Source organism: Polypterus senegalus, chromosome 1 (genome assembly GCF_016835505.1).
Source record: "Polypterus senegalus isolate Bchr_013 chromosome 1, ASM1683550v1, whole genome shotgun sequence".
NCBI classification, from domain to species: domain Eukaryota; kingdom Metazoa; phylum Chordata; class Cladistia; order Polypteriformes; family Polypteridae; genus Polypterus; species Polypterus senegalus.
This window is the reverse complement of record NC_053154.1, coordinates 282657398-282676211: the sequence shown is the minus strand read 5'-3', so window position 1 is coordinate 282676211 and position 18814 is coordinate 282657398. Positions and strand designations below refer to the sequence as shown.

Genomic DNA, 18814 nt, shown 5'->3' with positions numbered 1-18814 from the left:
TGGAATTAAAGAGTCGCATAGTGTTGGGGAGGAACGATCTCCTCAGTCTGTCAGTGGAGCAAGACAGTGACAAAAGTCTGTCACTGAAGCTACTCTTCTGCCTGGAAATGACACTGTTCAGTGGATGCAGTGGATTCTTTATGATTGACAGGAATTTGCTTAATGCCCGTCGCTCTGCCACAGATGTTAAACTGTCCAGCTTTACTCCTACAATAGAGCCTGCCTTCTTAACAAGTTTGTCCAGGCGTGAGGCGTCTTTTATCTTTATGCTGCCTCCCCAGCACACCACCGCGTAGAAGAGGGCACTTGCAACAACTGTCTGGTAGAACATCTGCAGCATCTTATTGCAGATGTTGAAGGACGCCAACCTTCTAAGAAAGTATAGTCGGCTCTGACCTTTCTTACATAGAGCATCAGCATTGGCAGTCTAGTCCAATTTGTCATCTAGCTGCACTCCCGGGTATTTATAGGTCTGCACCCTCTGCACACAGTCATAGATATTTAAGAATAAGGGGGATGTGCAGGACTGCAGTAACTACAAGGGAATAAAATTGATGAGCCACAGCATGAAGTTATGGGAAAAAGTAGTGGAAGCTAGGTTAAGAAGTGAGGTGATGATTAATGAGCAGCAGTATGGTTTCATGCCAAGAAAGAGTTTGCTCTAAGGATGTTGATGGAGAAGTTTAGAGAAGGCCAGAAGGAGTTGCATTGTGTCTTTGTGGACCTGGAGAAAGCATATGACAGGGTGCCTCATGAGGAACTGTGGTATTGTATGAGGATGTCGGGAGTGGCAAAGAAGTATGTAAGAGTTGTACAGGATATGTACGAGGGAAGTGTGACAGTGGTGAGGTCTGTGGTAGGAGTGACGGATGCATTCAACGTGGAGGTGGGATTACATCAGGGATCAGCTCTGAGCCTTTCTTATTTACAATGGTGATGGACAGGATGACAGACGAGATTAGACAGGAGTCCCCGTGGACTATGATGTTTGTTGATGACATTGTGATCTGTAGCGATAGTAGGGAGCAGGTTGTGGAGACCCTGGAGAGGTGGAGATATGCTCTAGAGAGGAGAAGAATGAAAGTCAGCAGGAACAAGACAGAATACATGTGTGTAAATGAGAGGGAGGTCAGTGAATGGTGAGGATGCAGGGAGTAGAGTTGTCGAAGGTGGATGAGTTTAAATACTTTGGATCAACAGTACAGAGTAATGGGGATTGTGGAAGAGAGGTGAAGAACAGAGTGCTGGCAGGGTGGAATGGGTGGAGAAGAGTGTCAGGAGTAATTTGTGACAGATGGGTATCAGCAAGATTGAAAGGGAAGGTCTACAGGACAGTAATGAGACCAGCTATGTTATATGGGTTGGAGACTGTGGCACTGACCAGAAAGCAGGAGACAGAGCTGGAGGTAGCAGAGTGTAAAGATGCTAAGATTTGCACTGGGTGTGAGGAGGATGGATAGGATTAGAAATGAGTACATTAGAGGGTCAGCTCAAGTTGGATGGTTGGGAGACAAAGGAAGGCCTAAGCGAAGGTTTATGGATGTGGTGAGAGAGGACATGCAGGTGATGGATTTAACAGAACAAGATGCATAGGACAGAAAGATACGGAAGAAGATGCATTATTATGAGTGCTCCATTCCGCATTCAACTGGGGTACTGGAGGAAATGAGGAGAACTTGGAAACTTTATTATCGACTGTGCAAACTGTATCAACTATGTTCAGTGGAAGGTGGGCGACTGGCTGGCCTAGGTTATTCTGACTTTCATGATACAGAAACCAATTACCATCAAACTTAACTATATGATTTGCTCGTTTCTGTTTTCCAACCGTGGCCCTCCAGAGGTTTGTTTTTCTCCATAGACTCATCTTAGGAGTTTTTTGTTTTCCTCTCCTTCGTGTCAGTTGCTCAGACAATCATATTCAGGAATCAAGAACTTCATCTACATCCTAAATCAACGGAAACTGCTAAGGACTGTTTTATCTGCGTATCTTTTCATTAACTTTAATAACATCAAACTGTTTCTACTCAATGGGTTTCCATGTACATATGCCTAGGTAAAATGTAGATATCTACTGTATACGTTTATTTTTATATATATTAATTAGATCTGGTTGTTGTATTGTCAGCCTTAATGTTTAAATATTTTAATCAGAAAACCTTTTTCTGATAAGAGCGAAGGTTTGTTTTGCACTTTAGTGGTTAAATTTTAATTAACAATACCTGGTATATTTTGTATTTAGTATACAAACATTTATTTGAAATGATCATAGTATTAATTAACGATAATAATACAAGTAAATGTGGTATATGTTTGTTTTTGTTGGTTATGCTGTGGAAAACACTTTGGGTTGCATGTAAATGATAAGGTGCTATATTAATAAAGTTCTTTTTATAACTGCGTTACCTTACTACACCTAATCAGTAAATGACATATGACATGTACAGGTGCTGGTCACAAAATTAGAATATCATGACAAAGTTGATTTATTTCAGTCAATGGTCGTCTTTTCGACAACTGTCAAGTCAGCAGTCTTCGCCATGATTGTGTAGCCTACAGAACTAGACTGAGAGACCATTTAAAGGCTTTTGCAGGTGTTTTGAGTTAATTAGCTGATTAGAATGTGGCACCAAGTGTCTTCAATATTGAACCTTTTCACAATATTCTAATTTTCCGAGATACTGAATTTGGGACTTTCATTAGTTGTCAGTTATAATCATCAAAATTAAAAGAAATTAACATTTGAAATACATCAGTCAGTGTATAATGAATGAATCTAATATACAAGTTTCACTTTTTGAATGGAATTACTGAAATAAATCAACCTTGTCATGATATTCTAATTTTATGACCAGCACCTGTATAGGAAATGCGGTTTAATCTATTACTTCTTGTACTGTTCATACAGGCGCATACTTGATTTAGCGAGGTTGGAGACGGGATATCGAGGAAGTCTGTCTCTTTAAGGCCGGGTTGAGGTGTGCGCATGCCCAGTTCTTTGTGTTGGAGTTCGCCAGATCCAAGAACAGCGGTGAAGGCAGGAGAGCGGTGGGAGCAGAGGTCTGACTATTTTGCGAAATATAAGGCACATTTCCCCTCCTAAACGTGGACAGAGAAAATGCCAAGTGGATTGTTTTATTGTTGTTGTTTTTCTTTGATAGAAATGGACAGCACGTATAGCTGTGATTGCTGAGGGTAATGTGATTTCGACCAGCGGACTCGCTCCTTGCGGCATCCTTGTGCGCGCTAAGCAGCGCTACATCCGTATTACTGAGCAGCGCAGCCTGGCGTTGCTGGGAATTTCAGTCGCGTTGCTCAAAGGGGACGTTTAACCTTTAGCCGCTTAATTTAGGTAAGGGAAGCGGCCATGGCTGGCATGAGACGGGCTATGCATAGACTCGCACTCTCGTTTATTGTTACGGAATTTATTTATTAAAATATTTGCGCTTTAAAAATGGCTGCTGGACAGAGCTTAGTAGAACGGGTTTATTAATTGTGTTAAATTTAAGTACTTTATTATTATTTTTTGATTGGAAAGAAAAAAGGCATAAAATTAGCTTTATAATGATATTCTGTCCCTTTTAATGACGTCGGAATAATTTGCTGTGCAATTGTTTTTGTAGAGCGTGTGCGCGCGTGTCTTGTGGCTTTTTTGTTTGTTTATTATATGTACATATTTTAAAATTTTCGGAAGAGGAAAGCTTGTCAGCGGGAGGTACCTTTGTCTCAACATTCTTTTTGATGACTCTCGATCTATGGGCTATATATTGAGCCCTTGGAAAATTTACATTCTCATCTACTTCGTTCCTTCAAAGTTGAATTTTACCGCTGAAATGCGTTCCTTTGTTTGTCTCTTTTCAAAAAAAGAGAAACATGTGGACTCAGAGTTACTACATCATGTACTCTCGTACAATGGAATCTAATATATTTTAGATACTATTCTTCGCAAGGATTAATCTGGGGAGCCTTTTTTTCCTCGAGTAAAGGATTCAACAGTGACACCTTTCATTGTGTCAGTTAACCCCCTCCCCTACAATAAAATAAATAAAATGGATGCACCGAAGAATCTCCAAAAAGGACTTCTACTTTTCAGATGCCACGGATACTCACTTTCCGGATGGGTGCTCATCAACAGATATTTAATGGTTTATATTTTATTCTACCTGGTGCTCTACGCCGAAGCTTCCCATTCCAAGCCCTGTGACAAGAATTGCTACTTTGGAAGATGTTTTAACGGGACGTGTCTCTGTGACCAGGGATGGGTTGGAGATCAGTGCCAGCACTGCCAGGGCAGATTTAAGTAAGTACAAACATTTTACTTTGCTGAAAGGTTCGCCGTTTGTGTGCTAGCGCCGAGCAGGGGGACGCGGAGAGTCGAATGTAAAGCCTGACTGAAGCTCCCCGCTGGGATCGTGTGTGAATCAGTGCGCACCCATTGTAGGCCGTGTGTTACGCGTTTTTATGAATGTGTGATGCACCCTCTCGCTATCATCTTGCTTTAAATGTGGTAACGGTAAACCGGGAATAAGGAAATTGTTTTTGGGGTGATGTGTAAAATTGTGAATGTTGGTTTCAGTATTATCCGTGTCTCCGTCAAACGTAACTCCCTCTTAAAACCCCTATCGTCATATCCTGAAACTCTCCTCGGTTTTAGAGGATTCCCCCTCGACTAGGGAAGAGGTGGAAAAGTTTTAGCAAACGCAGGCTTCCTGCCTGTGTTCAGCTTCGAGACGAGACGAGTGGGGATAATCCGGACACGGTCCTTTTCGATCTAGAAGGGAAGCGCACTTTAGGTCACTTTTATTGGCATATTTTGGCATCTCTTACTTCGGGGAAAACCAGAAGCGTTTGGAGAATGAATAGAGATGTGTGTGTTTTTTCTTTGCAGCTGGCAAAAAGTCTATTAGATCGTTTTGCAAAACTCAGAAGTCATTGAGTAGGTTTTGCTGGCACCCGACTTTACAGCATAAACGGCTTTGTTTACTAAGTGCTGCTACTTTTTAACACGTGATGAAAAGCCGCTGGAATATTGTAGTATGCGGTGATCGATGATAAAAGGCAGACGATTTCCGATTGATCAATCAGTCCTTCATTTTCCACCTGCTGATTTAGGCTTTGGTACACGAATCAATCAGCCATCATTTTATGTTACACATTTCGTAATGAGCATAGTGTAAGTGCATTTCCTAAAGCAAAGGAGAATAATGCCGTTCAAATGGACTCAACCATCCCTCCATCTTCTGTTTAAACACTTTAACAGCCGTTCAGAAAATGGTCTTGGAAGGACTACCGCCCAATAACAAAGCACAACCATACTGGCACCAGGGAATCCAACAACTGTCAAAGGAAAACTATGTGATAACTGCGAAGTTATGCAGAACAGAATTGGTGGTGCTGAGGTACAACATGAAATTAACAGACATTAGGAATAGAAGTTGTTTTTTTTTTTTTTTTGCTGCCTACTATTGGTAAAGTGGTAAAGCAAATAGTACCAAAGTGTCTGGTGTTACAAATGAAGAACACACATTTTTAATTGTGCCCTTGTGGTCTGTTTTTTTGGTCCTTCTTAGATTACTGTATGCCTTAAACTTGAGATATCCTCTGTCTCCATTGCACCTTGAGGTACTTGGTTTAGAAGACTGAAAGGTTATTGTAGTTGATACCGATAAGAACAGTTAAGAGTAGATATGCCAGTAAGCCGCAGTAAATGAATTTAAGAGAAAATGTTTTCATTTTAATCTGAAGTAAAACTCAGTTGTAATGAGAAAATGAAACACCCAATGAGTAACGTGACCTAGGGAAATCTTGTTTATTTTTCTCCTTTCTAAATTTAAACTGAATATGGAAATTGTCTACTGAGTTTACAATTGCAGTAGATATATTCAGGTAAAACTAGATGATTATTCTTCAATAAGATACAAGTACGTTGTCTGATGTAAACATTTCTCTGAGATTCCAAATGCCAATTCTTAACATTTTTTGAAATTATTTCTGTAGACATGAGTCCGACATCCCATGTATATATTTGTTACTCTGGGAGGGTGGCACATTATTATTGTAATTTTTATTTTCTTTTTGGATATTCCTTTGTAATTTGCCTTGTAGTAGTGTTTACTGTACCCTCATTCACATGTACTGCTTGGAGCATTAACTCTTGGTTTTATTGGCTCTTCATTGTTATAGGTGCAGATAACAGTGACATTCTCACTTGCATCTGCTAATCAACATGCAACACACCACCACTCTCCATTGCAATGATTACTAAATATTACTACCCTTACCTCACAAGTTCTAACTTCTATACCTGAAGAATCTGAGAACAAATTTCAAGAGATTAGCGTCATGAAATTATATATTATGAAGCCTCATTATCACAGTAAAATAATTACATTTCTTGTAAATAAAAAGAAACAAGTATCTGTAAGAAGTGTATTTTATCCTTTGCATTTCATTAAATTTAAAAAAAAATACCTCAGAAAGGGGTGAGTTTAATTCTAATTACTATTCACCTCGCTAAGTTCTTCTTTCCTTCGGCTATTGCCCTGAGCCTGTTTTTAACTTTGGAAATTTAATTCTCACCAGGATGTCTTATCACTTTTCTAGGATGGTAACTGTTTACATATGTCAGTCTCAGGTTAAAGCAGCACAACAGGTCTACAGTCACCATTGTTGTTTTGTCAAAAAAGTAAAAATATACAGTAGATTATATTGAACAGCATTGGTCAAATGCCATGTTCTACTTTCAGTACAATGCTTTTTTATCTAAAAAATGCATTTGAGTCATGTATAAAGCTCTTATGACATTTTTTCACAAAAAACTGAGAATAACGATGAATAACTGTGCATTAATATAAAATAATCACACTCAGACTTCTCCTGCAAAATTTTCCTGTCAATTTTTAATATATATATTGACTCCAGTATTTATTCAAACTTGCCTTTGGAATTAACCAGAAATTTTGTAATAACATTTTTAACAAATGCAGTTTATATAAAACAATATAATTATAAAAAGACCGCAGCATTTTGTTCCTGTTTTGTGGCTCTTGGTGTCTCATTCTGGTGTGTCCTGTTTTTATACTTTTGATTTCACTTTTTTCCTGCGTGTACTGCTATGTTTTGCATTTCCATCTGTAACTGAATTCGATTTGAAGATAAATATTGTAAATTGTTTTGTTCAGCATTTGAGAGACAGCTCATTATTATAGACATTATGTAAAATAAAGATCAATAATAAAGCTGGTTCATAATAGTGAAATTGCTGTGCCCCTATTTAATTTGTTGCATCTCTCTCTGGCCATCACGGTCCATTATCCTTTGTAATTGTTTTTTATTATTGACAATAGAGCAATGCAATCTTCTGTGCCTCCTGGTGGCTTTGATATGGGATTTTTTGGTACCATGTTATGTTTCTGTGTCTAATAGATCCAATAACATTTACTGGTGGAATTGTTTTTTGTATATACAGTATGTGCAATCACACAGTAAACATATGAAATATTCTTTTTTCAAAATCACAAGATGAATGGAACAACTAAGATGAACTTGCTGTGGCTGAAGTATTTAATATTTCATTATTTTGAAGAAATGCAAATGTATTTCTATTAATACCCGTAAGTTTATTTAGTCTCCCATATAATGACAAGTTCAAAAAAATGGCACCTTTTATTTGCTAACTAAAAAAGATTACAGTACAATATGCAAGCTTTTGAGACAACTCAGGCCCCTTCTTCAGGCAGGATGTAATCCCTATAGTCTCCTATAAAATGAAAGTGTATAGTATATATCATTAATACTTGACACCCAGTTGTTATGTATTTATTTAAAAAAAGATGACATCTTACTGCTTTTGTTGAAAACATTAACCATCTGTACTTTAGAATATTTAGAATGTCTCTCATCTTTAGAATATTAGCTCTTTACATTGGATGTAATGGTTCCATGTTCTCTACCATTATAAGTACTGTTGGGCTTCTCATATATTGAATATTTTCATTATGTTAATTTCTTGTGTTCTTGGCTGTTATAGAGTTCTTGACCCATGGTTGTGTCTGCAATGTCACTGTGTGCTGTGTCTGCAAAATAAAATATCCTTTTAAAGCTACTCCCTATTATCTAAATAAGCCAAAGCATCTTCTGTTTAAATACAGAATAAATTGGGTCTTGTAGAAGTCAATCTTTATTATAAGACCCTTCTCTTACTAATTTATTTGTAAATATATTTTTTTGAATAAGATTTAAATTGGTGTTTTCTATGAACTTTCAGACATAAAGAGAACATTTTCTAGTCGACCCTGGATTGAGAGCAGTCGCCATGGTGATGAGGATGGCAGTCAGTCTTAAGTGATTAGGCTCCTTTGGTGTTGTGCTGGATTGATGCTCTAAGTAGTAAATATGCTGATCACTCTGCACTACAGACCTCTTCAGGTGCGAGGGCCTATGGCACTCCTCAGTCTTAACCATCCATTATTGTATTCTCTTTGGCAGCTTTTCTATCTTGTACTTGCCATTTGTGTTTGTTCACAAAAATGCCTTATTTTTAGATGAGTTACATTTTCAAAGTAAAAGGTTGCAAGAGATTGAATATTTCACTTAGTTCATTGTTTCCTTAAAGAATCTGCTTATTTTTCTTCTTATAGTGCAACCAAAAAAGGTAAGTTCTTCATTGCAACGTTGTTGAGAAAATTCCTACATGTGGTTAGAAGAATACCTGCTCAATTCTTTATTGATGTACGCTATGATTTATGTGTTGTATCCCCCTTTTTTCTTTTATCAACCACGCTTCTTTATTAGCGTTTCTCTGTATTCAGAAAGGATGGTATTTCAGAAATTAGTACATGTTAAAGTTGCCCTAAATAAGTACTTTCTACTTTCTCCTAAAGGAAAGGTTTAGCAAGTGGACACAAAAGGCGCTTTTCCACTGCATAGTACGGCACAGCACGGTTCAGTACAGCTCACCTTGGTTCGGCTCATTTCGGCTCGGTTTTGCTTTCGACTGCAGTTTAGTACCGCTTTAGAGTGGGTGGGATTATTCACGTGTCGTTATAGTTGCCGCCTCTACTGCCGTGACACCGTGGAACTTTTACAACAACATGCAGACAACGACAACACTTTAGCTCGACGACGCGCAAGGGTAAGCATCTAAAAAAAGCACATCACTAGCTAACTTTTATCACTGTTGCAAAGCATAAAATGAACTTAACTGCCAGTGTAACATTAAAATGCTGATTCTGTATATTACAGATCTTCCACATTTTGCAAAAAAGTCGCCGCAACAGACCATCTGTTTAGACATTTAACCGTGCTTCAGAGTGGTGGGATGTGATTGTTCCCGGTTTTACAAACACTCAGTGGCTGGAGAATTTTCGAAACTTCCGCGTGTCTGTACCTTTAAAGAAAAGAATAGCCAGTGACGCAGTAATGACGATTTTCTCCGGCCAATCAGTGACCAGCAGAGTTTACACGTCACATTTGGTAACGGTTCGGCACGCTTGGAACCTCGGCTGAGGTGGTACTAAAAAAAGGACCAGGTACCAGGTACTGTTCCCAGTGGAAAGCCCCGCAAAAGTGAGCTGTACTGAACCGTGTCGTGCCGTACTATGCAGTGGAAAAGCGGCTAAAGAGAGCCCATTGGCCATTCCATTTACTTTCATTCTCCTAAAAAGATACTATTCTGCACTGTTAAATATGTGTGTGTTTTGGTGATTGGAAGGTTCTTTAAATGTATAATTGATGGTCATTCTTACAGGAAAAAACAGTCCAGTGCAAAATCATGAAGAAAACAAGTGAATTAGAATTTTTTAGTTAATTTATAACCTGCTATAGAATGAGGCATGTATACACTACAACACAAACTTTAAGAGGACTACATAAGAATTGAGTTATTTAATTTGATTATGTGAAGTCAATATGGTAGTGCCGTTATTAGTGTTGCTGTTTTTCATACCCCTAGAAGCTTGGTTTTAATTTCAAACTGAGCACTGTCTAAACGTGTTCTCCCAGTGCCTGGGCAGATTTTTCTCTGGGTATTATCGAGTTCATAAAACAGGTATATTAATTGGCAAACAACTGTTAAGATTCTTTATTTATGACTGATTTGTGTACCCTGTTTTTCAGCCAGGACTGCTAGGGGTTTGCTTTAGCTCCTTACAAGTCTATACTGGAGTAACAGGGTTCAGGAAATAACATATTTAATTTGAAGGGCACAAGCAAAAGAGAATAACAGAATTATGCTATTTATTGAGTATGACTTTGAGTTGTTGTCTTTGTAAGATGAGACGGATTTTAATATTGCAGATATTTGTAGATAAATACAGTCATTTAAGATTTTGAAGTTACTTAGAAATGTTGTAGTTGCCAATTTTTCTAATTGAATATATTTGTTTTCTGGAATGAGTAAGATGAAGAGCTGTTGACATTTTAGGGTAGATGAACATGCTTTTTGAGGTCCCTAGGAGTGTGTTTTGTGTTACAGTAATCCCTCCTCGATCGCGGGGGTTACGTTCCAGACCCCCCCGCGATAGGTGAAAATCCGCGAAGTAGAAACCATATGTTTCTATGGTTATTTTTATATATTTTAAGCCCTTATAAACTCTCCCACACTGTTTATAAATATTCCCCGCAGAGTTATACAGCATAATCCCTTTGTATTCTCTTAGATATTAGGTAAGATTCATTGAAATTATGTATATAAACACACTGTTTATATACAGTAAAACCTAAATATTTTAAAGATATTGAGTGTCTCCGATATCACATGTTACAGCCATTACGATAGACATGCCACCAGCAATAAATGCGTACAATGCAACAAAAATAGTATACAGTAAATGTGTGTACAGTGACACTAAACGTACGTACGTGTACTAAGTACTGTAAGTAGAAAATTAATTATGGTTACTCACCAACAATGACAAGATGACTTGTCCGATAACAATGAGTTTTATTTTACTGCACAACAAAGGAGAGCGTTACAGCCCTTAAAGGAGCCACTTCAGGCGATTGTGTAGCACTGCCGTTGTTCTTCTTCTGGCAGTCTTCAATCCAAATCCCTAAAGCAGATTCCATCCAGACTACTGCCTTATTACATCCACTTACAACTTGTTTTGCACCCTGGTTAAAAGGACACTGCGGCCGTAGATCTTATATTCCTTTCCTACTTTTTAAATAAAAAGAATCCTAGCCTTCAACAAATCCAAAACGTTTACCTTTTCGGCAATCGTTAACATCTTCCGTTTGCAGATCGTTTTAAAGCCATAATGAAGGGCTTGACTATGCACAAAGATAAACACAAAAGAGCACAACTCTTTACACAGCGAAACACGTTGATGCTGAATGAGCGAGACGAGACTTCCTGGTTAACACTGCATTCAGCAAGCAGGAACTTAACTGCGTGCTCTGATTGGTTAGCTTCTCAGTCATCCGCCAATAGCGTCCCTTGTATGAAATCAACTGGGCAAACCAACTGAGGAAGCATGTACAGGAAGTAAAAAGACACATTGTCCGCAGAACCCACGAAGCAGCGAAAAATCTGCGTTATATATTTAGTTATGCTTTTATATAAAATCCGCGATAGAGCGAAACAGCGAAAGTCAAAGCGCGATATAGCGAGGGATTACTGTATTTTATAATACGTTTTTATATTCCTGTTGTGGAAAATTGTGTAGGTGTAACTGCTTGTGTTGTTGCTTGAACAGTAACTACATGCTGTTGTGTCTTAAGATCTTTTTAGAAATGGCTGCCAAGATGTACTGTACATATTGTATGGTGGATGCAGTCTGATCTTAGAATACATTATCTGAAATCTACTATTTATAAGGATAATGAAGGTTTATACTTTCTTGTATAACTTTTTTTTGACTTTAAACCTTTCATTGCCCTTTGTTTTTGTCAAAGCAGTAAACATGATTTTTAATATTGTTTAATATGCATTATGGCCTAAAGTTTTATTTTGGTGACCTATGTGTATTTCTTTTGAAAATTACATTCATATCAGTCCACCAAGCTCATTAATTAAGTTACCATTCTTTAATTGTTTCTTTCAAAGAATCAAACTGTTTTAAATGTGTGACTGAATCACACAGTTTACTGCATTGAAGTGTGTAAAAAGGCATAGATACATGCAGTAAAGCCAAACTGGTCCACAAAGCACTATGTACAGAAAAATAATTTTTCAGATGAAAATCAAAAGTGGGAAAATAACAGTTGGTTAACTGAATCTAAATTATTCGTTGACATTTATTTTTTTGTTTAATTTCATGGCATAGAAACAGATCTACAGTAGCTGTATTTTTAATAATATATGCTAAGTATGAGGTGTTTTTGCAAAATAACCCTGTATATCTGTTAGTTATTCATGAAGCCAAAACATGGATCATTTAATTTATATTACAGGATTATGTTGCAGGCACTTACATGATTGACACTGTTCCTGCATCTGAAATTGTATTGGGGTTAATTTGCTCTGGATGATTTGCTTTGAAGCACAATATATGGGTGGGGCACATATCAGTCTGCTTGCTGTGGGTGGCTGATGGGCAAGCATGAGTGATTTGAGGTGTGCCACTTACTAAGAAATGATTATAGTGTTGGTAAAAGGGAGAATACCTGCAGTGAAATCATTGAGTGGTGTAGAGAGATCCTAAGACTGGTGGCGTTGGTTAAAAGTTGATGGACAGTCAATAAATAAGAAGGTGTGAAATTCTGTAAAATTCTTTCACACTGTTTAGTGGTGGTAAAAAGCTAGACACAAATTAAATTGTTGAAGGTGTAACTGTTACTACTTAAGTTTGAAACTTTATGTTGCAAAATGCAATTCATGGTCAGAAACCTCTTTTTATATATGTTATGTTTCATAGTTATAATGTTTAATTGGTGGAGGATAGCTGAACTACTTTCAAGCAGTTTTTAATACAGAAAATCGCTGGTTTTATAGAACAATGTATTCAAGAGCCCTTTGTTCTGCTGTGTTAGTTGGTGGTGCACTAATAGCAGAAAACATTGACTAAAACTGAGTGTAAACTTTAGCTTCTCTGACTTGCTTTTATATTGTAACAAAACTGAGATTTTAACTGCTCTTAATAATAATATATTGGCTGAAACCAATCTAAAAGAATTTCAGTTTTAATAAATTGTAAATGTTTAATAGGTAGCTTATGTTGGTGTTCCATGATTGAAAAGAAATGGAATTTAACTTTGCCCCATAAGAAAAAAAATACTATTTTTCCTTTGCTAAAAATGTTTATACAGTAAACGATTAGTCATATTCTTTATATTCATTTTCAGTTTATTTTGATATTTGCAACATGCTATTTATTTACTAGTTGTTTGCCATTTCAGCAAAAAAAAGCAGTAAAAAACAAAATGCAACAGAAGCACATTACAAAATACAATAATGAGCAAAAATATGTCACTTAGTCTCCAAAGATCTGTAGCTTCAGAAAAGCAAAGCAGCAAACTATTTTTTACCAGTGTTCTATTGATGGCACTTCTATATTAGATGAAAGGATTTTGTGATACTCTGGCTATGAATGTCGTGTGCACTTTACTTTTCTCCTCTTTTGTTATTGATAGGTGTAATCGCAAATTAAAGAAATAATCCACCAAAAAATAGTTTTTTATGTGTTACCCCATGTAGATTTTCATGATGTCTAAGAAAGACTTTTAATCTCATGTTCTCATGCAGAATGAGAGAGGTTTATGTTGTAATAAACCCAAACATGGACCAAATGCTGCACCTTAGAAACAATATGAAGGACATCCATGGAATGGAAAAAAGAAAAAATTCTTACATTTTCCATGTCTCATGATCCTCATGTCCATTGTGCTGTTCTGTGCTGAAAATGTGCAAAAGTATTGCATTTTTTAAAAAATATTGTTAACATTTAATTCCAGGAAAGGCTGCGTACATAGTAAACAGAAAAAGTGTATTCCTATAATTCTGTGCTTTTATATTGAGACAGGACTGTTGACTAATTGGGTGCTTAATTCTGTGGGCAATACTGAAATGATAAAACGCAACAAACTGGTTGAAGATAAAATGGAACACTTTGTGAAAGGTGACATTTTTTCGACACCCTATTAATAGATTATACTGTCGGCTTTCAATAAAAGAGCAACCCACTAAGATGAATATAATACATAAAGCACATATAAACAAAGAATGCAGACTCTGGGAGCGTAAAATAGAGGAAGCAGCTGTGCATGCACAGTGCAAGTGTTAAATTATAAGGAGAAATGCTCAAACAAAGGTGTGCAAGCACAAATAGATTAACAATCAACTTTAAAGTGTCTGTGCTAAATCAAAGGGTGCACTGAATTCCACTGGACACTTCCATTTGAAGGTTGCAGTTTTCATTGTTAATTATGAACAGCAGCTCAATCAGTGAGAGCAGGTGGGACATTTGGTCAGTATGGGGTGTCGTGTGTCCAGTGGAATCTCTGGATTTCCAGTGGATCTCTGGATTTGAAGTTTCTGTCACAAAAGTGTGCGAGCAGGTAAATCCATCTAGTGGGATAGAACTGATACTAAGGAAAAAGGATTGTACTGTATCAAAGTTTCAAAATTAATATTTATTGTTAAATTGATATTTTCACAACATTACTACAGCCCACTCACCCAAGGAAGTCCCTCAAAGTCATCATGCCTATTTTATCAACCATTACTATTTACAGTCAGGTTTTTTTTTTTTCTTTTCTTTTTCAAGAGCAGTTAACAGTCAAGGGGAATGATATATGTGATGCACTGAGCAATGCTTCACTTGACCTAGTGTCAGTGAGAGCTAGAAAACTACTCTGTCTGTTACAAGATCAACAGAATGGACTGAGTATAGTCATAAACATCAAAGTTAATGTGTACATGTCTAGATTTACATAAAAAAAAGAAGAAAATTTCTTATTATGGCCCTTCAGTCAGTATTAGCTAATGGAAGAAGGATGGTTGTTCTTTTCTTAGGGTTTTGTTTTCAACATAGCAACTCTAAAGACTATCCTGCTGTTGCTGACATCCATCAGTGACAATCTCAAATTCTGTGTTAACAGCCAACCTCTCACTGTGTTCTCAAACTACCTGTTTGAGTGCTAGTTGCTCAAAGAGATTCTAGAAAAAAAAGCCTGAAGAATCAAATGTTTTTTTTTTGTTTCCTTGTATTATCTAGCACAGACAGAGCTGAAGTGTTGAATTTGAATTATTATGAGATTTTATGATCTTGAAAGTGTTATTCTTGAGAAGGCATTTTACCTTTGTTTTCGGACTTGAATTTCAGTGTGGGTCTTAATAAATTGGTAAAATCCTGCTGCTTTCTCATTATGGAGTTAACTTGAAGTATAAAATGATTTGTGTGATGTCGCTAATCAGCAATGAGTCACAATTGTTAACTTGTGTCTTGCATTTGAATCATGTTAGAATGATAGTAAGCTGAATGTTATTAAAATCACACCATCATGGTACAAATAAATGAACAAAGAATAAAGGAGTCTTCCCATGTATATATTCTTTGTAATTAACATAGCTGTTATTGTCCATCCAGCCATCTGTTTTCTGCCTGTTGTATTCAGTTCAAGGATGCTGGTATTGTGTGCCAATCCTGGCTGTAATGGGCATGCCGTAGGAACCAGCCTTGGACAGAGCAGCATGCTATCACACTTGACTCATATAGGGCTAATTTAGAGTCATTAATTTAACCTGCATGTGTTTGAAAGGTGTGAAGAAAAAAGGTATGTTTGAAACAAACTGTACTGTGCACAGGCAGTGCCAGCTTAAATAATAAGGCAAGTTTCAAATGATGTGGTCGTTTCCGTACATGTGCCTAGTCTATAATGGTGATAAAGTGATCTGCTCCATAAGTACATACCAAAATAACATTTATTTAGTTGGTGTTTCAAAACTTGCATATTGGTGAGACATTGGTGTAACCTCAGCTTATAAGTGAAGCACAAGGCAACACTTTAATGAATGGACATGTAATGTGCTAAACAAAACACAAATTCTCGGAGAAGCACAGTTAATGGATGTGCTTCATTGCTGAAAACAAATCCATGAACGCTCACTTTGTGTCATTTGTTGCATTTTTGAAGCCAAAGTAACATTTACTGTTGTAACAACTAAAATGAGATAATATAGTCCAAGCACATACAGAAGACTGTTGTATGATAAGGGAGTGAATGGGATGCAGTTACCAGTTGTTAAGTAATTACTGTCGTTAAGGTCAATGAAGCTCAATATATTTTGGGATAGACACTTATGCCAATTAGTTAAAAGAACCATCTTATTTTTCACGATCACTCATGGCATCGATGGGACAAAAATGCAACATCTCAGAGACTCATTGCAATCACTGTAAAATGGAATTATCCCAGTATTTACTATTTATATTTTCACATTCAATTTTTTATTTGGTTTTATTGGTTTATATTAATGTATTTGTGTAGTTTAAAATGCAAAGCATATGTTGAATCTGTTGGAAGATTCCGTTTTTATTATATTGTATGTACTGTTTAGGGGACACAGTAAAATTTCATTGTACATCTGTGCAGTGACAATAAGATATTCTATTCTAAATCATTCTGTTCTGTTATGTGAGGCACCTTGAAAACAACAGAACAAATGCTATTTTACAGATGGTCTGAAATAATGGATTAATCTTCAGTTGACAAATTTGATTTCACAAAGATATTGTTAAAGTTAGGACAAATGTTAAAGAGGGAGAGATTTAGAAGATTAGAGCATCAGGAGTTTGGGGCTTTTTAGAAATTTGAATTACATTTTATTGTCCATTTAAGTATTACTCCTCAGTAAGTGTTATTAACATCTAATGAAGCAAAAAATACATCTCACAAACTTGACAAATCGATTTTCTGACAAAACTTAATTGAAAAGTGTTTTGTAATGAAAACTGCGTTAAGGAGTTTGTGCAAGTGAAAATATCCTGAATTATTCTGTTATTTACTAATTCATATGGCAATTAGATAATATTGTTTGGATTTTTATTTATGACATTGATTTTAGCTGTAAGTTCTTTATTTTCAGGTACTGGAGACAGTTTCTAAATCTAGCACATATACTTGGTAAAAAAGAAGTAGTCCAGACTGATCGTGCCATTCTTTAAAAACCTTATGCTGAAATCACCTCCAAGGCAATAAAATTCTCATCCCCTCTCCCATCACAACAAACATGCAGGCCTTTCTTTTTGTGATGAGGGAAAAAGGTTGAGAAACACAATGGGAGAAATGAACCATCTTATTTTACTTGACTTTTTTATGCCAATTGATATAGCCCAGTGCTATTGTAAAGCCATGACACAATTCTGTTCATTCCATATTTGTGGAACTGGGTCCTTTAAGTGACTTGAGTTGTGGGAGTCTGCACCAGTGCCTTTTAAATTTACACACACTTCTGGAGAGTCATCTATATTTCAAAAACACTCATTTTTTAAGTGGCATTTTTCACTTTCTAAAGAGGAATGTTTCAGGACAGTAAAGCACCTTTTCAATTAAACAAGTATTTATACACAGTTTTCATTCTGGGAAGAATTACCTTTTAATATAACCTGCAGTCTAAATAATGTGGTTATATACAACATTATAACAATATTTTGCTTGTTGCGCTGTAACATTTTAGTTTTTAAAATCTGAATGACATTGGGATACTGCGTGTGTGTATCCTGTGAAGTTGTAACTGACACAGTTTTCAAACAGTTTTACTCACCTACCCATCAATTCATCCATTCTCTAACCCTCCTGTCTGGTTCGGGTTAGCCAGGTGTTAGTGCCTTTTGTAGCTGCACATGGGGCAGACTAGAACCAACCCTTGACAAAGTGCCATTCTATCATAGGGTGCACTTGCAATACCACAGTTGTTTACATTGGGCTAGTTTGGATTTTTTAGATAACCAAACATGCACATTTTGGGGATGTGGCAGAGTAATTGGAGTACCCCTTAGGACACACAAATTCCTTAAAAGCATAGCCCAGGCTGGGCTTGAAATGCCAGAGCTGGGAGGCAGCAATGCTGACCACAGTGCCACCATGCTGCCTTGCAGTTACTACAAAATCAGTTTTATGTGTCACATTGTAGACGTTTATTTTCCTTTCTTTTATATTTTTTATTCCAGTTCATGTAGGGAGTGGAGAAAGAAAGAAAGAAAAGTCAACTGCAATATTTTCACAAATATGTGAAGCAATGTGTTTTGGAAGATTCCATGTGTTGGATCCACAAACCTCTTCTGGCTGCTGTTTTCCTTTCACCACGTCAGCTATTTTTTTGATTCTCTGCTTTCACTTATCAGAGACTTGGGCCAGACAGTTTTCCTCCTTCATTACTGCTGGCAGAGAGAAGAGGCAGATATGATGAGAATTGGAAAGAACGACTGTACAGTATATAGGGTTAATTAAGATGCTTTTTTCTGCAGGCATCTTCTGTGTTTACAGAATAAGCTGATAAACATAAAAAAGGATGTGTCTGTGAGTTGTAGTCAACAATATAAATAAACTCGGATTTTGTTTTATACTGTATGTTGTATGGGGTGATACTTGAATCTTTATTCCCAGATAACCAGCACATGCTTTCTTTAAAAATGAGATTAAGCCATAGAGGTAACACTTCCATCAAATTATGGGTATTTTGTGTTTCTGTATCATTTTTATCTTCCTTTTGAATAGTCGTCTTTAAAATTGATATACAGTACTTATGTAAACTATGGATACTTTTTATATGTTATGTCTTGATTTCTGCAAGAAAATGCATGTCTTGGAAGATAATACTGTTACATCTTAGGTGGCAGCACATCTGTCCATTGAAAGAACTATAAATGTCTAC

The 18814-nt window shown here is 36.7% G+C and overlaps 1 protein-coding gene across 1 annotated transcript in view; it reads left to right on the top strand.

Annotated features, from left to right (window-relative positions):
• Positions 1-3018: 3018 nt before the first annotated feature.
• atrnl1b (attractin-like 1b) overlaps positions 3019-18814 on the top strand; it is a 1075952-nt gene continuing 1060156 nt past the window's right edge. The window contains exon 1 of the mRNA XM_039775615.1: positions 3019-4300. Coding sequence (XP_039631549.1) covers positions 4050-4300 — 251 coding nt within the window. The 5' untranslated portion in view covers positions 3019-4049. The remainder of the gene's footprint in view (positions 4301-18814) is intronic.